We start from the raw sequence: 23,491 nt of genomic DNA, 5'->3' as shown, positions 1-23,491 counted from the left end.
AGTTTTAGTAGTTTTTCCAAATCAGACTTACTCATGAGTCATCAATCTGAAGACTTGGTTTGATTGACTGGCGAGGAAAGCATTAGGAGACACTTCCCACATCAGTCTCATAAAAACGTCAGAAAATTCAGCATTCATGTAAATTTGAAAATGACTATGATGGTTATTTGCCCTTTAAGGCATCTTAATATGTGCTCTGAACTCTAAGTGTTTGTTATAAGTCTTCATTGATTTTCTAAATGAAAGTAAAATCTCTACATTTAAAGTTAATTTGTATATAATCACTGGTGCATATCCACATTGTATTGTATTTGTCTTCCAGGGTTCAACTCCCTCGTCGGGGGGGTCATGGGTTTCTCCATCCTTCTCAGCGCAGAGGTTTACAAGCACAATTCGAATGTCTGGTACCTGGATGGGAGTGTGGGCATCCTCATTGGACTGATAATTATGTCCTATGGCATCAAGTGAGTGAGCGTGTTTTGCGTTTGCCGTATGGACAAGTGCCTGTACACAATTACAGAGCATGCTTCATTCACAAGTGGCGGTTGCTAGGCAACATGAGGGCTGACAGAATGCAACGTGTGAATGTTTGCTGTAGCCCATGATCCATCTGTCAGGGTATTTGTGTAACCCATTTATATAGTGGTTGCAATAATGGAGATTATTTGGAAGTCACACATGATGGTTTAGCTACAATTGTTACAGTGAGCAGGAAGAGAGAATTCTCCCCAGCTGATCTCTTTACCCCTAAGTGTCCATCTGCAATCAGCATGTCATCTTCTTATGCCTACTGTCCTTATATGTCCTCTTATTATGTCTCCTCTACCCCTGACTCCCTGCTTATTTCTCTTCTTCTCATGACAATTTTTCTCATGTCTCTTCTACCCATGTCTCTTCTGGTTATGCCTCCTCTGCCCGTGTCTATTCTGGGTAAATTTCCTATTTTTCTCCTCTCCTTGCCAACTTTGCTCATGTCTCCTCTTTATTTGGTCACAGAATAACCCTTCAGTGACTTTTGATATCCTTATAATTTACAGTAGGGGGTACATTATCCCTTATAATACACAAGTGATATTCAGCGTTCCCTGTATAACTCATCCTGCATCCTTGTGTCTTTATATGATCACAGAACCCCTCAGTGACTTCTAATATCCTTATCATTTACAGTAGGGGATACATTATCCCTTATATACCTGCCCTTATCCCTATATAGCTCAGCTTGCAGCTTAATGCCGTTATATGATGTCAGAACCTGACTTATAATATCCTTAAAATATATAGTAGGGGGTACTTTATACTATGTTATATTGATTGAGACATTACTAGGATTCCTATATTATACAAATTATTTTCTTTTAGGCTGCTGATGGACATGGTTCCCAGGGTGAGGCAGACGCGTCACTATGAGATGTTTGAATGAAGAACGCGGGATTCAGTAAGAGAGAGACCCCAAGGCTGCATCTCTTGTACATACTGTAGGTTAATTCTACCTGTAGGTCAATGGACTGTGTGGGTTCCCCTGGAGGTATTTGGGGGCTCATGTAAAACACTCACCTGTACATACAAATGTTATGTGCTTGTAAATGAGCAAAAACAGTATTTTTGTTACTCGGACTTGTGTGTGTATGGGGGGGCAATGCCTCTCTCTTTGTTTTGTCCATGTGTCTGATGATGGAGATACTTTACAGAAATGGCACAACATTAGCGTGAGCATTGCTTTGTCCATTTGCACCTGATAAGTAAAAGACAATGAACAGGAGCTGCTTCGGACCCTCGCTGCCAACAGGGACAGATGGCTCTCTGATTAGCACAGGTGGGCTGTCACATTAACTAAGCCACTGACTGATCTACCTTTGGTCATGTGATGTGAATATAATGAGAGCTGCTCTGCTGCTGGCCCATAAACATATCACTGTAGCAATCCCCACCCCCGGTGCTGGAAAGCACATCTGCATGATGCTGTAAACTACAAAGTGGATTAGATGTTATTTCAGGTTGCTATGGAAATTATTTTTAACATATATTTTTATATATACAGTATCTTTATGGTGAGTACAGAAGGTGGCCCTTCTAGCATTATTTCAGTCTTATCAGCATAGTGGCACATTCCAAATTTAAACAGCAATTAGTCTCTAAGCCTAAGAAAGAGACATCCATTCAAAGGCCACAGTTAAGGTGACCATAGACTTTACAATTACGATCTTGGTTGCTGGAAAAATCGTTTGTTTTCAATACTAACTGCTAGTGCTGAATTTTCAGATATACAAGTATTAACAATAGAATTCTACCTGACATTTCAGCACTAACAGTGGTTTATGTTTTGGTGCCTTCAAAGGTGCCCGGTCAAAATCTTTAGACCAGCCAGATCAATGAGCCAACCCACATCCAAGTCTTCTGCCAATATTGGTCGGCTCATCTCCTGCCATAGATGTACCGAATATCGTCCAATATTATTTGTTGCTCTATGGCCACCTTAAGGAGAGACATTGGGCGGTGGTGCAGAACAAAGTCCGGATAGGCTGAGGCTGTTTGCTTTTGCACTGTTTGCTGTAAAGATGGTCTATGGGGAGACAGGGAGACACATTTGCAAGGAGTAAGTTTTTATAGGCATAATAAAAATGTTCCTGCAAATTTCTAGAATATATCACTCTCCCTTTAAATGTTTAAAAGTTTGCTTAGGTTCTTCCTTCAGTCCTTACCTAGAAACAAAAATCTGATCACTGGTACTTCCTAACTGGGTTGCTCTCTTTCCCATGGTCTGACATTGCATTGATGTCAGTGTGCCACGTTAGAGCTATGGCCACTAGAGGGAGTGCTTGTGCCGTCAAGCTCTTTTACCTACTGACACAGATCATTGCAATGGACTGCAGTCCAATTCCCCCCCCCTCTGCCTGAGCATGGGAAAGAAAGCAGCCCAGGAGAAGAAAATACAAGAAATCAGATTATCCAGTGGGCTTTTTAAAGATTCACTGCGCTTATAGTTATCTTAAAGGGACATTAATGCAATAATCCATGGATGTCATGAAAAGATGAGGGGCCACTGGGCGGATGGGTAACTTATCTTAAAGCACAGTATGAAATGTTCCAATCAATATACGTATGTGTGTGAATAAAACTGAGGCAGCCAATCAGAATTTACCTTACAGCAATGGTTTATTGACTTTTATTGACTAGTCTGTGGGGTGTTACCTTTATTATATATATATATATAGTGTGACCGGTGCCTTGTAATTCCTGAATGACTGTGAGTCCTGCACAAAGCTAATTTAGATACTATGTAGTGCTATGTACTATTCACAAGCTGACATTTTAGCCTGGAATTGGAACAGAAATGTTATTATTCAGTTTTTAATGAAACCAGTCAGAATTATATAATATTGGGCTGATGGACATGCCCCAAACATCAAATCTCCATAGGCAAAGTATCCCGTTCCATTAACCATACAGTCAATCTCGTGTTCACATCAATTTATGTTTATATAACAACGCCCTTCTATTACCAGGGGGTGCTAATATATTGGTTTGTGAGTGAAGATAAAGGGTTAATGATTAGAACATGAATATATTATGAGAATGATCTGGAACAATGAGATAATAAAATGGGCACCAGGAACTTCTAGAGGCACATTCAGTGCTGGAACTAGAAATACAGGGAGATTTACATGATCTGTAGAAGCACTAGGACTAGGGAAAAAATGGTACCTTCCTGCATTAGACTCCTCCTCCCAGGCTCAATGCGTCAGGCTACTGAGAACTGCCAATCTCATGATCTTATTTGTTATCCAAAGGAACTGACACTTTTTGGCATATGGTATACCCTTGCACATGCTTCCCAGACTTATATGTACAGTATTTATACATACATGGAGATAAATATTTAGTGTGGTCAATGGCTAGAGTCCCGCCCGGCAGCTAAAACTCCATTACATTGTATATGTGATATTACAGATGTTAATCCATGCTATACCCCATCAGAGATCCATAGAGATGAGTACCTAAAAGCACAAGTGAGGATTATTATGAACTCTGAAGCACAGAAACTGACCTCTTGTATAAATGAAATTAATATGCAGCTAAATGGGGAAAATGTTACAGGCCCAACTAAGACCTCCCCTACCCCCACTCTTTATTTCTCTGTTCTTGGTCTGCTCTACCATCAGGGAAGAGTGGGGCTTGGACTTGACTAACAAACAGTGTAGCCTAGCAAAGTAAAGGCTCCCTCTAGTGACTAAAGCTTGACCTTTAGGGTTAGTTCACACAAGGAGATTTGGGGAGATTGACATTTAGTTTCCCGTGGATCTCTACATACACATTACCCACAAGCACAAATAAAAATGTTAGAAACTGATTTTGGAATTATTGGTGGGTTCAGTATATATAATATGGTATTTATAGCCATATTCATTTTTAGGGTTTAGTTCTTCTTTAATGAATAACCCTAGCACTACAATCTGTATATACAAAGCTGTGAATAAGAATGTCCAGCAGGGGATGCCAGTATATTCCTAGGAGATATGTAATAAAGTTGTTATTCTTGCGGTGATATTAAAACCAAATGTTTGTCTTTTCTACTGTACTGGTCATAATCATGTATAATTCCATAGACTGTATCCCCTGAATATACTGTGCTGTATACGATTCCGTCAAGGTGCAATAGCCACCCCCCCAGGGTAAGGGGGGAACAACAATCCATGACTAATAAATATTTATTTCAGAGAACAAACTGGTCTTATGCAATTTTTCGTCCTGTTATCTGCAGTGTGCGAGGGGAGCATTTCCTGGGACTGGGTGGGGGTGTTTAGTGAGGATAAAAACAAAACAAGATCTCATAGTACTTTATAAGGAAAAATAAAGAATACATTTTCAGTGCATTCTGAATATTTAAATGCGGGAGCCATACGTCCAGGTCTGTTAATCAGCTGGCTTTTGCTACATTGTTTCAGGAGTCAGAAGCAGCAGCACTGTGAATATAAACAGACAGACATATACTGCTGTCAATAGCAATGGCATCTTTATATATCACTTAGCTATATAAACCCACTGTGAATGAGGAATGAATAAATATTGTGAAGCTGCAAAAAATTACATTTACTTTCATTTCAGTCAATTTTATGCCTCTGTTTACATCCCCTTTAAACTCAACCACCTTAATCAGTGGGACCAACAGTATCATCTGTAGCAAATTGCAATATTTCATTTCATATTAAGTTATCTAAGACATTAAAATATTTTGGGTCTGGTGTTCATCTCCCTGCTCCCAAAAAATTTCTCTTTTTTGACAGGACAGTGCTTTTAGCTGGGTTGTATATATATATATATATATATATATATATATATATATATATATATATATATATATATATATATATATATATATATATATAAAGAGTGCTGGCTCTTCGCTGGTTATATATATATATATATATATATATATATATATATATATATATATATATATATATATATATATATATATATAGAATTGTCTGTACATATATCGTAGTAAATGGACCCGCACTCCTTATTTATAGTGAAAAAAATTGATGTGCTTTATTCACAAATGCATAAATCACATCAATTTTTTTGCCACTATAAATAAGGAGTGCAGGTCCATTTACTACAATGTATTACAAGATTTGACCAATGCACCGATCTCCATATTTTAAATCCGGAAAGAGTGTGCTCACTGTATGGACATTATATATATCTATATATCTATTGGTATAACACTATCGCCTTTACATTTAAACACTAATAGTACAAAAAGAGCTGATATAAATATATAAATAAAAGTGTGCAGATCAGTGAATAGTGAGTTAAAGTGGACCTGTCACCCAGACATAAAAAATGTTTAATAAAAGTCCTTTTCAAATTAAACATGATGAACTGCAGTTCAGAAGAACACCCCTGCAGCAGAAATGCCTCCTATACTTTGTCTTCCTGCATTAAACAATGGCAAGTGCAGTGTGCAACAGTGACATCAATATAAAGGCAAACCTGAGCCGCAGTGATAGTTGGTACATATTAGGCAATTCTGTCCCCTAAATGGAGGGGATTCTGGGGGCAGAGGCAAGTAGAATGGGTACTATATATTAGCTGGAAAGGGAATTGTCTTCTAAAACAGCTTATGAAAGCACAAGCTATAAATATCCTCCTGTAGATGAGTAGGAAATACCATACATCTTACCCCAACCTGCCTGCACTTTCCACTGTTCCACTGGCATATAGATACCCAGCAAAAGACTCTATCTAACTGCTACCCTTAAATGGTTAATCTTCTTTCAATTCAATCTGTGTCTGTTTTCCATATTGCCCTTTATATCCCGTGGACAAGTCCATTTTCTACACAGACTGTTTCCAGGTACAGAGCTCTGATTCTTGGCACTGCCTGTGCCTGGGCTGCTTTCCTTCCCATGGTCAAGTTGGGGGAGGGGGCAGGACTGCTTGAGATTCTCTTATAACATGGATGTAAATGAGCTGCTGCCAGTAAAAAGGTCTTAAATGAAACAAGATCTCCCTCATGTGGCCAAGGTCAAAAACTCCAGGAAACCATGTGGATGAAAGGATTATAATTAAAAAAAAAAACCATTTATTTTAGCAATGTTAAAGCTCCTAAAATCATGAAATGAAGCAACAGCACCACCTGCTGCTAAATCCTGGCGATTGGACTTTCAGAAGAAGAAGAAGGGATGATTTATATAGTTATTTGCTCCCATACGACTCAAAGCACTTTACAACCAGAAAGTCGGCCATAACAGACCCACTACATATGCTGGGACACCAGGAGATTAAGATTAACCTCCCGTATGTAATAAAAGGCATTAAGTTTGCCCAGGAACAAGTAACACATAGCAACCAATAACATTTTTGCTTTTAAACAGGTGATCAATAAATACTACCTGCTGATTGGTTGCTATAGGTTACTGCTCCTGGGCAAACTTAATGCCTTTTATTACATAACCCCCTTAGTGTCTTCTCTAGGGTCACAAGGAATCAAACAAGGGTCTCTGGCATGAGATCTCACTTCAGGCTGGTCATTGAAACTCTTTGTGTGTCACTCCGATGTCACCTGACATTGCTCTAGTCTTTTTCATTCAGAAATAGAAAAAAAACGTTCCCTTTAAATCTGCTGAACATTTTAGGAATTCAATGTATGACCGGTAATTAATAAAAAGTAAATGTTTAAAATAAGTGAATGTAAAATTGATGCAAGAGCTTTTTACGCTCATTGTTCATTTATTTTTAATCCCAATATATTAAGGCCTTCATATTAATATGAATGAATTTTTGTTACAACAGCGCCACCTGCTGGTCAGTTTCTAACCACAAAGTAGTCAAGGATGTTGTTGGGAGATAGAAAAAGGCTGCTCTGATGTTCTTCTGGTTAGGAAAAACATTAGAAACCTCCGATAACTTTTCTCACATCTTTCTATCTTGGAATTAAGAAAAAAATAAATAATGAATGTAAATTACAAAAGTGCTTAGGATAGCACTCAAATTAATTTTACATTCACTGATTTTTTATCCTTTAAGGTTGTTAAATATTCCTCAAGGTTTTAGTGGTGCTTTGACGCCATCTTGTGGTAATAAGTGAGATTCTTGCTAATAACTGGAAATGTAGAAGCCTTTGGCACAAGGGAGAACTTTCATGCTAGCAATAAACACTAATTCCTAATGCCCCATGTCCTGGGGAGACAATTCTTAGTGTAATTTAGTGCATGACTGAATGAAGAAGGAGACTATGATAGTGTGGAATGGGGCACAGGTATCCCCAGTAGAGAGGCAGCTCACACTTACAGTAACACAATGCTGGGTGGGGGCGAGAGGGCTGAGCATCCTGATTGGCCTGATCTATAGCAGGAACCTGCCTACTTTACAATATAACAAGAGGGAACTGACTGCATATTATAGGAGCCCTATTGGATAAGGGTAGCAAGTGGATCCTAAAGCAGGAGGGCAGATACAGTATGTTTCCTTACATCAGATGTTTGGGCACTATATTGTATATCACATATATTGTATATTATGGCAATAGGGATATATATATATATATATATATATATATATATATTATATATATATATATATATATATATATACTATGTCTAGACTATATCTGTTTACAGTTTTTCAGCTCTGTAGGTTATATTCAATATGAAGCTGATGTACTTTGTAAATGTAAATGCCCAAGGGCTGAACTTCCCCTTTAAGTGTAGTAGAAGCTGAGCTGGTTGCTGGGTAAAGTTCAGCGTTACAATGTTACAGTCAGCGATACACAATTTCCTCTGCACAATGTGCCAGTCACACTCAGGCACACAATACAAGGTCACACACAACTTCTGTTTGTCCTGAGGCTTGCTTGCACACTCTCTTCTTTTCCTATAGACAGAGATTAGATGGGGATTAGAGGGGAAGTTTATTTTAAGATTAAGTTTTATTTTATATTGGGTCCAGTAATATCTGCCAGTTGATTCCTGCTCAGAGTCAGGTACTCTGGAAGTTGTAGGGTTCTGGGCAGAGAAGATCAGATTTTTTGGACTGTGGGCAACATAGGGAGCTGGTGGGCATTTCTGGGTGGAGTCACAGCACAAGCAGATCCTGATTGGGGATAGAAAGGGAGGAGTCGACTGTTCCAGTGGGTCAGCCTAGCCCAACACAGGTCTCGCTCTGAAGGGCATTTCTGAGGGTAAATGATCTTTTGGGCAGTCAGGAATGAAAATGACAGCAAACCCTACAGCTACAGGGGGGCCCCATGTCTGAAGGTTTGGGGGATTAGACAGGATGAAAAATGTTGACAAGTGGCCCAGTACCTTCTAGTTACTGGTTCTGATTGTACCGGTACTTCAGCAACAGCAGAAGGGCCACAGGCTCATAAGTACCAATATAAGATGTAATTGTCTCCATCTTGTACTACTGTCTCCATCCTGTTCTACTGTCTCCATCTTCTTATACTGTCTCAATACTGTTCTACACTCAGGCTCGGATTTGTGGTGAGGCCACAAAGGCCTGGGCCTAGGGTGGTGAAATTTTAGGGACGGCATGCTTCCCAGCCGCATCCTAAAGTGTCGAGGCCTCGGGGCATCCGGGAGAGAAATCTGGCTCTGTCTACAGTTTTTATCTTGTCCTACTGTCTCCATCTTGGTTTAATGTCTCCACCTTGGTTTACTGTCTCCATCTTGTCCAACTATCTCCATTTTACCCTTCTGTCTCCACTGTCTCCATCTTGTTCTACTGTCTCTTTCTTGTTCTACTGTCTCTATCCTGTCCTGCTGTCATCAACTTGGTTTACTGCATGTCTCCATCTTGTCCTGCTCTCTTAATTTTACCCTACTGTCTCCATCTTGCTCTACTGACTACTTTACTACTATCACCATATTGTCCTACAGTATCCATTCTTCTCTTCTGCTTCAGTTTTGTCCTTCTGCCTCCGACTGTTATGGAGAGATGAGTCACTATATGGTGCCCCCCATTATTGTGATTATAGGTAGACAAATGGGTAGGTTGGCTTTAACGCCATAATGCTGACTGTGCCACATTCCCACCAGCGCAGAAAAGGTTAAAGTGACATAGGAATTTTGTTGCTAAATACCCATGGGCACAAACCAAATCTTTGTGCCATTGATATGACATTGGAAGTGGAAACTTTGTGTCAGGCTGTTACTTGTAGCACATAGACGTCCTGTGCTACTGTCCTGGGGCCATTCCTACACTGAGCAGCTCCTTGCAAGGCCATCTCTCTGTATTGAGCATCACTTTCCTCTTCGATGGCGTCGACTTCATCCCACGTAAGGATTCTTATTTCATTTCTATTTTATTTCTAATACCCTTGCTGAACTACAACTATCCCTTACAGTAGTACAGCAGGTGTACTTTCTGGTTGTCATGACTTCTCTGGCTTTTTTGCTCCTCATTTCCAGAAGATTTCAGTAACACATAATAAGTGCCAGCAGTAACCCCCTTGCCCATCTCCACTGTAGGCAGACTGGCACTAAAAGGGCTATGTCAGAATCATGCGGAAGGCAGGCTTCTCTTAGTGAGGAGAGACTTGCTCAGTGGCTTGGGAACTGTGCAGGTTCATGTGCATCCCTGTGCTGGAAGTCTGTCCTTACTGTAAAACCTCTCATATATAATAAAAGTGCACAATGACTTAATCTAAATGCTTGCTGCATGGTGGCACACAAATCAGTGCAGTCTGCAGCATGCATGTAATTTAATGACTGATTTATCCCTGCAACATGTGAATTTGGATCAGGTTTTCAAATAAAACCTGAGGCCATTTACTTAGCCCAATTACAAAAAACAACATCCGGTGTTAGGTCTCTTATTCTGCACACTTACAAAATTCACCAGCTGACAAACTTTGTGCCATTGGCTTGGAATCTGTACTGTATATTATACAAAAATGTTTAAAGGGCCTACTAAACCAAAAATATCAAGTAATTAAATAAATGATCCCAATTAACATTATCAAATACTTTTTCTGTGTCTAAACAGATCAAAGACAATGGAATTGTATTCTTCTTAGTTGCATATATAACCAAAATTGTTATTCTTACTGTTGAGCCATTACTTACCATTCTTACCCTCAGAGGGAAGTCATTTCGATGCACGTGGGGCAGGCAGGAGTGCAGATTGGCAATGCATGCTGGGAGCTGTACTGCCTGGAACACGGGATCCTGCCAGATGGACGACTGCTCACTGACATAATCAGAGATGAGGATGAATCTTTCAGCACTTTCTTCAATGGACTACCCTGTATATGTCTACCACCATCCCCTTTGGGGGAATTGCAGGCTGTGCATAGGGTGGCAGTAGACTGTCAGGACTTTAACAGGTCCACTCTACCGTCAGATCCCTTAAGCAGTCATAAGGTGTGCTTTCTCTATAGTTATACCACTGCACCATCAGAAATCGCAGGGCCCCATACGACAAAATTTCCTGGGCCCCATGGGCTGTGCCCACCGCAAGCCCCACCTACAGATCCGCCCCCCACCACACAGTAAAAAAATTAAAAAAAATATTGGTGGCTAGGGTTCCCACATGTTAGTAAAAAATAAAAAGATATTGGTGGCCAGGGCCCCCCATAAAAAAACATTTGTGCCCAGGGCCCCCCATTATAAAATATTTGTGGCTAGGACCCCACATGCGAAAAAAAAATTGGTGGCCAGCCCCCCCCCATTATAAGAAAATTGGTGGCCAGGGCCCCTTAAACGTCCATGCCTTCCAGAAGTCAGCAGCTCTCAGAAAGATGGGGGGCCCGGCAAATCAAGTAAGTGTGGCGTGGCCGGGCCCCCCTTACCCTCGGGGCCCCCTACAACTCTCCTCCCTGTCCCCCCCCTGATGGCTGCCCTGCTTATGGTATAGAGCTGCTACATCAAATGGCCTACTACATTAAGAGCCTGTTGCCATAAAAATTAACTCATGTTTACTCTCCCTTTAGAACTTTTTATTTGATTACTCTGCCTACATCTCTTGCCTCTCAGATCACTAGTATAATTTCATCAGACCATTGGCGACCCCATGTTAATTTGGGCTGAGAGTAGGGCTGAGAGTAGCTGGCTCATGGCTTCATAACCAATACCTCCGTTATCCTATAGATGAAGTCCGAAAAGGAGCCTATCGGAAGCTTTTCCACCCTGAACAGCTCATTTCAGGCAAGGAAGACGCTGCCAATAATTATGCTCGTGGCCATTACACCATCGGCAAAGAGATTATTGACTCGGTGCTGGAAAGAATCCGAAAGATGGTAAGAAAGAGAGTAGCATTGTTTCTACACTCATTATAAGAATTAAATTGATTACTGGAGCTACATTATTCACTCATAGGAAGCCTTAGAGGCATATATATTATGCTGTGTAAAAAAACAGCAAGATACTTCACAACACACCACCATCAGCTTTGCTGTGTAAAAAACGGCATAAAGTTTTTACGCGTTTTTTCTAGGAGTGACTTCCGCAATGTAAAGTAACAGTGTCAAATCTGGTGTTCACATGGTGTAAAATGCCATACACCTTGATAAACTCGCCAGCAATATTTGGGTAACATGATTAAGCAAGAGAGTTAACATATCTTTTAACTCCACTCTTTAAAACCACATAGAATGCATGCCTTCTTGTACTTGCTGTATATTCATTAACGTGGTCAGGCTCACTCAGTTTCATGGGGTTGTAGACATACAGTAGAAACCGCTAACCACTTTCTTTTCTTTATTCAACTTTTGTCTTCCCGTCTTCTGATATAAGCTTATTTGCTTGCTTCAAAATCAAATTTTTTTGAAAAAAATTTGTTAGCATACAGCAAAAAACAAACAAAACACCAACACAAATTAAAGTTTAAAATCGCAAATCCTTTATTAAGAAATAACTTACTGAAACGCCACTTCCTGTCCTCTTCAGAAAAGGCGACAGGGCGACGATCTATCGTTCGGCGCTGGATTTCTCCTCCCTGGCTCTATCCCATATTCTGACAGTATGTGAAGGAGCCGTGGTAAGAAGCAGGCAGCGCTGGGCCAGTGGAAGTGTGACTCCAGCGTTCGGTCTAGTGGGTCTAAGTCTGGGAAGAAGAGTCTTGCGAGTCTGTGAAGAATGAGGCCACTCAATTGAAATCTCTCTCCCTTGTCAGCGATTTCTGGAGGAAGCCGTGGTAGTGGAGGGAGCAGCGGATCAATGTCGCCTCCCCCTTTGCTAATAGTACTCTGTGTTTGCGGTACGCGGGGTCCCAAGAGGGAGCTGCAGCAGTGGCCCTAATTACTTTGCGCTACAGTTGTCTGCGATCCAACAACTGTCAGAGGGGTCGGCGCACAAGTACATGGTGTCCCCCCAGCACCGGCTTATCAAGATAGACAGCTGCGGCTACCTGTGGTACTAATGACACAAGAGAGGGGCCCCGGCATAACTAAAAAGGATCGCAAACTAAATAGGGCCACTGCCGCCGCTGCTCCCTCTTGGGACCCTGCTTACCGGGAACACAGCGTACTATTAGCAAAGGGGAGGCGGCCGACATTGATCCGCTGCTCCCTCCGCCGCCTCCACTACCACGGCTTCCTTCAGAAATCACTGACAAGGGAGAGAGATTTCAATTGAGTGGCCTAGTTATTCACAGACTCTCAAGACTCTTCTTCCCGGACTTAGACCCACTAGACCAGTCACCGGAGTCACACTTCCACTGGCCCAGCGCTGCCTGCTTCTTACCAAAGACCACGGCTCCTTCACATACTGTCAGAATATGGGATAGAGCCAGGAAGGAGAAATCCAACACCGAACGATAGATCGTCGCCCTGTCGCCTTTTCTGAAGAGGACAGGAAGTGGTGTTTCAGTAAGTTATTTCTTAATAAAGGATTTGCGATTTTAAACTTACATTTGTGTTGGTGTTTTTTTTTTTTTGCTGTATATGAATTTTTTTTAAAAAATTTTTTTTGTTACTGGTCCTTTAAACAAGACAAAGAAACATAATTTGCCTGACCAACCTTTGTGTCTTCTCTTAGGCAGATCAGTGCAATGCACTTCAGGGCTTCCTTATTTTCCACAGCTTTGGAGGGGGCACTGGTTCTGGTTTCTCTTCCCTACTAATGGAACGTCTCTCTGTTGAATACGGCAGAAAATCCAAGTTGGAATTCTCAATTTATCCAGCTCCTAAAATGTCCACAGCCGTGGTGGAACCCTATAACTCTGTCCTCACCACTCACACAACCCTGGAGCATTCGGACTGTGCTTTCCTGGTGGACAATGAAGCCATTTATGACATCTGTCATAGGAACCTTGATATTGAATGTCCAACTCACACCAACCTGAATCGTCTGATTGCCCAGATTGTGTCCTCTATCACAGCTTCTCTCAGATTTGATGGAGCTCTGAATGTGGACCTAGCAGAATTCCAAACCAACTTGGTGCCATTCCCACGCATCCATTTTCCTGTGGTTTCCTATGCTCCAGTTATCTCCGCTGAGAGAGCTTACCATGAGAAGCTTTCCATAGCTGAGATAACAAATGCTTGCTTTGAGCCAGCTAACCAGATGGTGAAATGTAACCCACGAAATGGAAAATACATGGCTTGCTGTATGCTCTACCGTGGTGATGTGGTTCCCAAAGATGTCAATGTTGCCATTGCAAGCATCAAATCCAAGCGCACTATCCAGTTTGTGGACTGGTGCCCAACAGGTTTCAAGATTGGTATCAACTACCAGCCCCCAACTGTGGTTCCTGGAGGAGACCAAGCCCAGATGCAGCGTGCTGTGTGCATGTTGAGCAACACCACCGCCATTGCTGAGGCCTGGGCTCGTCTGGATCACAAGTTTGACCTTATGTATGCTAAGCGTGCCTTTGTGCACTGGTATGTAGGGGAGGGAATGGAGGAAGGGGAGTTCTCCGAGGCCCGTGAAGATATGGCTGCCCTGGAAAAAGATTATGATGAGATTGCTTGTGACTATGTGGAGGAGGAGGATGGAGAAGAAGCCTAATTCACTGAATCAGAATAATATTATATATACTACTAGTAATTGCTGGTTAGAGCAACATAGCAAGATTACTGGATACTGCATTTAGAATTCTATAAAACCTTGAGAGAATCCTAATTGTTTCCTAATAAACAATTATTGTTTGAGCAAATGTCTTAATTGCTTCAGACAGGGATTGAAAGCTAGGGACAGACGTTGAAGATGGCAACACACTACCCCAATTAATACTCTCTCTAGCAGTCAAAAAGTTAACTAAAGGCCAAATTTACACCAGAAAAAAAGATTTATTGAAATATAAAGTTTTTCCTAAATTTTCTCTTTTTCTCTACAACAATGAGAACAGGAAACACATGATTCAGCTCAATTAAAGGTACATACATATTCAGACATTTACAAATGTTCAGGGATCCAGACCTCATTACAGTACAATAGAGTAGCAACACAATACAAATTGTAACAATCTCTAGTTTGAGTATGGTGGCCTGCTTAGGACAAGACATGAAGCAGAGGTGGGCAAGGATGTTGTTGAACTCAAGTTGTAGTTGGAGGGCTAAAGGTCATAAGGTAAAGCCATATCATAAAAATATGATGGAGATAGGACATGTCTGATCTGGAGGACCAGTATTTTCTCCACAAAGTGCAAGACTCTTATGCCAGCTATAATTAGTGGGCCAGACATGTGTTGATTGAGTGTTCCAGATAACACTAATAGGTTGATTTCTTGAAGATACCTTGAAGCTCTGGCTGATTTTTACATGTGGAAACTCATACAACTCAGAAACAATCTAATCTATAGAGCTGGCCCTCTGTAACTTCTTATAGTTGTTGACTCATATCCCATACAGTTTGGGTGAATCTTTCTAGCTTTAACTATTCTTATTAAACGACTTTGCTTGACTATTCTAAAGACAAGTCACAATTAAGAAAAAGCTAAAATCTCCAAACAACATCTGTTGGAAATCCTCTGTTGCCAACAAGGGGTTTAGGCACCGGAGTGACGACACTTCCGGTCAAATGTGATGTCACTTCCAGTTTTTCATGTCCCCTGGGGCGGAAGGTTTGGTTAAGTAGCGGGAAGATGCAGATCAAATTGCAGGTTCAGGTCGGGTTTCAAAAAATGGACCCTCGCAGGACTCTACTACCTGCCTGTGTAACTAAGTCCTTGTTTGTCATTAAAAAATGCAGGCCTGCTCCAACTTGAATTGTCTTATAAAAGTTATGGGAAGTTTACTGCATCTGAAGCCGTCTCCCCAGAAGGGTGGAAAACCAATAACCCCTACATGCCCCTGAGGTCTGTGTTTGCCTCTACACAGTAACTATCCCAAAAACTTTGCATGGAGATATTTCCAACATGACTTGTGAAAGAAGCGTTATGGGAAGTTTACTTTTTCTTTACCAAGAAGGGAGGAAACCAGCAACTCCACAAGCCTCTTTACCTAATTTTCTGTTGGATTTTAATATATAGAGGTTTGCCTCTACACATTAACTATTTATATTACTTTCTCCCCATAAAGGTGAACACCAGCAACCTCTACATGCCCTAGAAGCTAAGTCCCTGGTATCCAATAAATATACAGCTCTATTTTACACTTTAACTTTCCCAAAGACTTTGCATGGAGCAAGCGTAAACATCTCCATCTCCATCCCCAGCATGACTTGCTTTACCAAAATTATGATACCCGTATGGGATCCATTTTCCGGAAACCGTTATCCAGAAAGCTCCGAATTATGGAAAGGCCATCTCTCATAGACCCCATTATATCCAAATATTATATTATATCTGTAATAATAAAACAAAAGCTTGTACTTGATTCCAACTAAGATAGAATTAATCCTTATTGGAAGCAAACTGATCCTATTGGATTTATGTAATATTTTTATTTTATAGTAGAAGATATGAAGATGCAAGTTATGGTCCCAAGCATTCTGGATAATGGGTCCCATCCCTGTACATTACTGTATCTGCTGTAGTCTACCTAGATAAATGGGAATCAAAAACCCTCACATGCCCCTGGTTCCCATTAAAACATTCCCAATGGCTTTCCATGGAAACAACTCTAACCTCAACATGTTTTGTCTAAGTAAAGATATGTGAAGTTTATTTTACTTAGCCAGTACCTGTACTTAGTGAAATATACAACTCTGCCCTACACATTCACTTTCTCAAAGACTTTGCATGGAGTCTACTCAAACATTTTCAACACCAAAGTGACTTGTCTTAGGAAACAAAGCAACTGAGTTCCCCATTTGGTGGAAGCCTAAAGGTCCCATTGATCATTAATCCAAGAGTTTCCAAAAAGTGAGATCTTTAGAAGCACGTGTGTGAGTGACACAAGTATATTTGTGGCAAGAACAAAAACTGGTACAAAGGAAACACAAGAAAGGAGCATTTCTCTATATACAGGTTTGTAAATGGTATACCAGATACCTTTGACAGACACTGTAACTAAGTGCAGTAGATACACAGGAAGTATATGTGTTAATTAGCTTTTTAATTGCTTTAAGAAAGCAATACAGACATTTCTCAGGCAAACTTGATTCTGTTGGGCAGAAAAAAAACAACAAATTTTGATAAATGTACAGAACTGATATCAGATCCACTGGAACAGAACCCATAGCGCAGAACAACCTGAAGAGTTAAAGGCACATTACTGTATTAACATGAAATGAAAGCACTAAATGAAAGAGCCAGACAATGACCAAACAAAATCCTATTTGTACATGTGCAAAATAAATTGCATATATAAATATATGAGATAAATGAGGTTCCCATTGGCAGTGTAACAGTGCATCGTACATGTTCCATACTAAAATGGGCTTTCTTTGTATCTATCTACAGCATTTAGGAGTTTTATTGTGACAAACAATGACAAGTTAAATAACCAACATTCTCTCGGGTTTATGCAGGGAGAACACAAGGTAAATATATTAGCATTTTATATAATATTTATCAGTGCAACAAAATATTAATTATTAGGAAATGCCCATTTCTTTCAGAGATGGAAAACTTCAACTGTTAATGATGGAAAGGGTTCCTGGCAGGTGTTGGGGGACATGGATATATTTATAAGTATATGTACAGCTGCCATCTTGCTCCAGTGTTACTATCTTGTCTCCATCTTGCTCTGTGGCAGCCATCTTGTTCCAGCTCTCAACATCCATCCTACTGCAGCAGACTTACCCCACTGTCAATATGTTCTACAGCTGCCATACTGTCCTTGTTGTATCCATATAGTCATACTACCCTAATATATATATATATATATATATATATATATATATATATATATATATATATATATATATATATATATATATATATATATATATATATATATATATTATATATATATATATATATATACACACCATCCTGGTCTATAGCAGCCATCTTTCCCCTACTGACACTATTGTGCTCTATGACAGCCATCTTAGCCCCACTGTCATCATACTGATGTACAAAAGCCATCTTGCCCCTAATGTCTGCTTTAAAGCAGCCACCTTTTCCCTCTGTCACCATGTTGCTTTATGACAGCCATCTTGCCTTGCCATACCAGCCATACCACAGCCAGTCAATCCAACAGAGAGCCTTGCTTACAAGCAGTCATTACAGAATGGCAGTGATAATGATTGTAATTATAAATCTGTCCCTTGATTCAAAAAGGCTCCCCTAAGGTTTACCTTCTCTGTGCATGTTATTAATCAAGGGTTAATGAAAATAATTGGGGAAGAAGTCCAAGGTCCTGCCAGTATTCCGCTGAGGAGTTAATTGGCTTTGCCATTAATTATATTATTAATAGCGCTAGAGCCAAATTATCATTAAATTTGTGTGTGTGTCATAAGGGAGAAGGTGGAGCCACATAGCAACTAAGGGTATAATTAATTTGTATAAATTCTGCGCAGAGCAGCTAATTATACTCCCACTCTAATCCCAGAACAGATAAAATATTTCTACAATTACATCCAATTATGTTTGAAAACAACAAAAGAAATTATCCACTTTACATTCTTATAAATTAATTTCTCACTGAAAAAAATATTTAAATAAAACATAAAAAAAAATCATCAGCATTTATCAGAAGCGATATTTCCGTCTGATTACCAAATGTAAATCATTTAAAGGTGAAGGCCAGAACTGCCTGAATGCTCCCAAGGCCATTTACAGTGCACTGCTCTACAATAAACTTTAGTGGGCCGCCCCTCAGTTACTACCCCAACTACTCCTATGAGCCCCACCCCACTCTCAGGTCTGTTAATTAGCCTTTCAGTCATTACACTTCCCTGTAGGGTGAGCAGGAATAATATTTAGGGAGACTATGGGAAATAAGACTTTAGCTATGTAAAACAAAGACATTAAATGAGTTCCCAAGCTGAATGCAAAGAGAACAAATAACCAAAGGCATAATTATGGATATGTCAAAAGGAAAATAAATCTTTTTTTTTTTTTTTTTTTTTTTTTTTTTTTAAAAGGCCCTTTGTGAAAGACCAACCGTTGCTCAAGGCTCTTTGTAAAGGTCCAGCCTTTGGCCAGAGTCCCCATTAGTTCATGGGTACAGATACAGGAAAATGTCGGTATATGGGTAATTCAGACATAGTTCCAAAAATACCTGGGACATCCAATACATATTTACCCCAGATCTCACCTGGGGTACCTTATTCTGGGCTCTCTGGTGTAGTAAGGAAAGCAAATGGCCATTCTACCAAGTGTCACCCTAACTAGTCTCCAGGCTGCACCCCAACACTGCTCCAAGCTTCACCGGGGGGCAAGGCCTACTGAGTTACAGGGATATGTGGTACTGATAAAATCCTCTCCAATACATATGTAGCTTCCTGTCAAACTCGCCCTAGTGGCATCTGGGTTTTCATACCCATCATACACCACAGCAAATCTACATTAAGGTCATTGTCACACCAGTCATGGCAACAGTATAAATCCCAGTCTGTCTTAAATTATCATTGTCGGCAGCATACAGAGATTTTATTTCAATGAGATTGTTCCCATTCGATTGATTTGAATGCTAGTGGAGAAATGTACAATATTTTAAATCTCGCTAAGAAAATGGTTTCCATGGAATAGAAAAAGGCAAGTTTGGACAATTTTCAGGCCCGTAATACACACACATATGCTGGAGTTTATTAACCAATGGGTTTAACTACCAGGGAGAACCTGACTAAATATCTCTTGCCGACATTACTCCGAAGAACCTCAGGGGCAGCACCAAGTGTGAAATGAAACCATTCTGCAGTTTAGTATAACGCATTGGAAAAACTATAAACACAATAAGAACAATACATTTCCACCTATTTTTGTGGGCTTGTGTGGATATTTGGTGGATGTCAGGTCTCATGGACCATCCAATCATTGAGCTCTACAACTCAAAGCACCATCTGGAAGCCACATGCTGAGGTTTGGAATCCAAAGGGGGGTTAACTTTGTCTAAGATTACTTCCAACACGCCCTGCTTTCACCCATGTAATAATAATAATAGCAAACCATTGACTGAAAGTTGCAGCTGGAGGACCTGAAGATGATGGTATTTCTGTATCTACAGAAAATTGGATTTTACCCCCAATAGCCCCCAGGAAAAAAAATAGTGTATCCAAACAGTAACAATATGTACATCCTTCCAGCATTATAAATACCTAGAGAAAAATACTCCACGTATGATGAATATATACACCATTTTCTCACAGACATGCCTATCCAAAATCAAGAAGGTTGGATGGGGGTGGGGCAACTCCATATATCCAAAGATAGTTACACTGATCGCTGATGTCCTGTTGTGTGAGATTAGCAAATATATTCTATGCTATGGTCATAACAAACACGGATTTTGGTCACTGGTTGCTCCCAGAAGCCTTTGCTCTCTTGGTGGGACCTGTTGAGTTTCAGACGTGTGGATCAGAGAGAAAGATTAAATAGAAAAATAATAATTACACGTTATTCCTATAAATACAACAATGGAAGGTTAACGCCTTGTTGCATCTAATCTACATAACCATTTTTTTACCTCGACGGAGCAGAGTGTATGGCGGGTAACGCCATCATTTAGTGCACAGAAATGTCTTACAGGTTACCTCTTGGGAGATCCGCTTAGTAGTCATGCTTTACACTGCCGCTGGCTTTCTGGGGGCCCCACACCAAATTTTTTTTGATCTAACAGCATGCAGTGTTTTGTACGAATCACAACATTCCCGCAACCCTTGCACCTCTGCATGACACGGCCTGCATGATCTACAGAGTCTCACCCTTTGTAAAGTCCTTGCAAAATCTGTCTCGCGGAACATGAACATTCGGGGTGAAGCCTTCAGGTACACGTGTCCTCTTTGGGCCACTAAAGAAAGGCAGCAAAAGGAAGTGTCCGTATGACAACACGTACCAGTGGAGCAGGACCGGCAGCTTGCCCGCAGCTTCCATATGCTTTTAGCTTATCCATCGCGGATCCCATTCTGCTATAGGCAGTCTTTACACAGCGCCACCTGTCCTTTCATATAGTCCCTGCAAGGGCAGATGCGTTTGTGGTTGGAATGGGACCCAGCGCAGCTGAAGAGCAGTAGGTCGCCTTGTAGAACGCAATGGTTTTTTTTCTCGTCTATTGAGGGGACCACAATGTCATTTGCAGTTTCTGTCGATTGACATTGAACCCCGAACCTGAAAATTAAATACAGAAGATTCACAAATGTGAAGAACTCACTAGTGGCCGAGGGTGGATGCTTGTCAGCCAGCTAAAATTTGGTGGAACTTTTACGGATTATGTTGTTGCACCCTGATCCAGTGCCATTTACCACATCCTAGAGCCATCTTATACCAAGGTATGACAACTGCCTAAAATACAATGTATCTGAAAGTGGAATGCTTTATTTTGCCATGTCAAACTACACATACATTTCAGGGTATGTCCATTTATTTATTGATACAAATGTGGCAAGCTTTCAGCCCAAGTGATTCTATACATTAAAAAAATGCCACAGCCTTGCTGGCATTATGTTGTTTGATATATACAGGTTCTTGCACTGGAGTGCAAGCTTACCACCACCACCCCTACCCATAGACCTTTTGTCACTCACTTAGCCAGATCTGTGTCCTTGTTGAGGTGCTGGAAGTAAGAAGGCTCACAGATTAGATGCTCCTCTTGGCACACTTGTTTGCATGACTTTCCTGGTTCTGCAAATTTCACCTGCATTGCACTTAATGGTGGCCACATCACCTGCCCGTGACAGAAGTCCTGCAGGGATAAGAGGTGGAATAAGAGGGGCCTGTGGAGCAGGTTCTGTTAATGGCTCTCTGACAGCCACACTTTGTGCCATGAGTTTTGGCTGATACAGTTCTTTAATTTGTCTGTAACCTTCTGATGAGCTAGAGCAGGGATCCCCAACCTTTAGAACCTGTGATCAACATTCAGACGTAAAAGGAGTTGGGGAGCAACAGAAGCATAAATATGTTCCTGGGGTGCCAAATAAGGGCTGTGATTGGCCATTTAGTAGCCCCTATGTGGATCGTCAACCTACATTGAGGCTCTGTTTGGCAGTACATCCGGTTTTTATGCAGTCAAAACTTGCCTCCAAGCCAGGAATTCAAAAATAATCACCTGCTTTGAGGCCACTGGATGCAACATCCATGGGGTTGAAGAGCAATGTGTTGCTCACGAGCTACTGGTTGGGGATCACTGAGCTAGAAGGATACCTGGACCTCTGAAAAGCACCTGAACCAAAAAAAAAAAAAAAACCCATAGCCACTGCTTTAAAGTGGACCTGTCACCCAGACACAAAAATCTGTATAATAAAAGTCCTTTTCAAATTAAACATGAAATACAATTTATATGTTTATTATTAAAGCATTCATAGCTGTTGTAAGCTCATTTAAACATCTCAGCTGTCAAATCAAATCAAATATTGTCTGCCACTCCTCTATAATCTCAATAATTTCTCCAAAACATGCTATTCAATAAAAAATATATATTTTATTCACATCAGTAGTTAAAAAACATGTATAGTATTCCCTCTAACGCCTAACGCGTTTCATGCTTACCCAGCACTTAGTCATAGGCAGGTCTGCCTATGACTAAGTGCTGGGTAAGCATGAAACGCGTTAGGCGTTAGAGGGAATACTATACATGTTTTTTAACTACTGATGTGAATAAAATATATATTTTTTATTGAATAGCATGTTTTGGAGAAATTATTGAGATTGTGGTTTTACCTCTCTTTGGTCACTAGAGGTCTCCAACATGCTCACTAATAGTATTTACTGATTCTGCTCCCAATTTGATTTAAATAGTTGCCACTCCTCTATGCCTTAGGCATAGAGGTGGGGCAGACAATTAAAGAAAGTCAAATTCAAAGTCAAAGTAAACGTTATTGTCATCTCAGCAGTATACAAATATACAGTGAGACGAGACGACGTGGCTCCAGCTAGTACATATCACAAAAAGGCATTTAAAAATACACAAATATGTAAACATGAAATGTGCAATATATTGGCAGAAATTGGATTTATACATGTGTACTTTCACTTTCCATACAGCACTTCCTAGATGTCACTGCTCTCCCCACACATTCCCCTGTTCTATTTACTTTAATTGCGTAGCCAGGGCATGGGGATGGACATCAGGTCCCCCATTTTTGTGCAAAAACAAGATTCTGAGATGATGCAAAGCTTGTCTTAATAACAGTGTCCACAAAATGACTGTTGCCTGCTTGCTATAATTATGAATTCCCAGACTGAAGTAAACAAGATTCAAATAATTTATATAGTTAAATTAAAGTTCATTTTGCTTAACTAATGTGATAAAATAGGATTTTGAATAATTTTTTTGGGTGACGGGTCCCCTTTAAAGGACCAGTAACATCAAAAAATATTTGTTTTAAAGTAATAAAAATATAATGCAGTGCTGCCATGAAGGCAGCTAATCAAAGGAGAAAAGGCTCAGGTTACACATCAGATAGCAGATAAGCTCTGTAAAATATAATGTTATCGGTTATCCACTATTTATCCTGTGCCATATAGCCTTTTTTCAATTTCTGCCATTGCAACTCAG

The 23,491-nt window shown here is 40.3% G+C and overlaps 3 protein-coding genes across 5 annotated transcripts in view; 2 read left to right on the top strand and 1 right to left on the bottom strand.

Annotated features, from left to right (window-relative positions):
- tmem163.S (transmembrane protein 163 S homeolog) overlaps positions 1-4,719 on the top strand; it is a 48,873-nt gene extending 44,154 nt beyond the window's left edge. The window contains exons 7-8 of the mRNA XM_018238700.2: positions 323-464; positions 1,360-4,719. Coding sequence (XP_018094189.1) covers positions 323-464; positions 1,360-1,420 — 203 coding nt within the window. The 3' untranslated portion in view covers positions 1,421-4,719. The remainder of the gene's footprint in view (positions 1-322; positions 465-1,359) is intronic.
- A 4,995-nt stretch (positions 4,720-9,714) lies between these two features.
- On the top strand, positions 9,715-14,599 carry tuba1l.S (tubulin alpha 1 like S homeolog). 2 transcript variants are annotated; one of them, NM_001095288.1, is given in 9 exon segments: positions 9,715-9,785; positions 10,590-10,744; positions 10,747-10,755; positions 10,757-10,768; positions 10,770-10,793; positions 10,796-10,814; positions 10,816-10,821; positions 11,594-11,746; positions 13,485-14,599. In NM_001095288.1, coding segments are annotated over 8 exon segments (1,335 nt in total). In that variant the 5' UTR covers positions 9,715-9,785; positions 10,590-10,604; the 3' UTR covers positions 14,457-14,599.
- Positions 14,600-14,717: 118 nt separating this feature from the next.
- LOC108702251 (alpha-1,6-mannosylglycoprotein 6-beta-N-acetylglucosaminyltransferase A) overlaps positions 14,718-23,491 on the bottom strand; it is a 94,614-nt gene continuing 85,840 nt past the window's right edge. For both annotated transcript variants that reach the window (XM_041578166.1, XM_041578167.1), the window contains exons 16-17: positions 21,522-21,679; positions 14,718-21,105 (exon numbers count right to left, since the gene is read on the bottom strand). In XM_041578166.1, the coding sequence (XP_041434100.1) occupies positions 20,907-21,105; positions 21,522-21,679 (357 nt within the window). In that variant the 3' untranslated portion in view covers positions 14,718-20,906. The remainder of the gene's footprint in view (positions 21,106-21,521; positions 21,680-23,491) is intronic.

The sequence above is a fragment of the Xenopus laevis genome, chromosome 9_10S (assembly GCF_017654675.1).
Source record: "Xenopus laevis strain J_2021 chromosome 9_10S, Xenopus_laevis_v10.1, whole genome shotgun sequence".
Lineage (NCBI taxonomy): Eukaryota > Metazoa > Chordata > Amphibia > Anura > Pipidae > Xenopus > Xenopus laevis.
Note: the sequence above shows the minus strand (reverse complement) of the source record. Positions and strands in the feature narration are given on the sequence as shown.

Bases quoted from the DNA above. Each gene is read 5' to 3' on its own strand.
- tuba1l.S (XM_041577842.1), top strand. From the start codon at position 9,765: ATGGCGTCGACTTCATCCCAC. The intron at 9,786-10,589 runs GTAAGGATTCTT...TCTTACCCTCAG, and splicing joins TGGCGTCGACTTCATCCCAC to AGGGAAGTCATTTCGATGCA. The intron at 11,747-13,484 runs GTAAGAAAGAGA...GTCTTCTCTTAG, and splicing joins TGGAAAGAATCCGAAAGATG to GCAGATCAGTGCAATGCACT.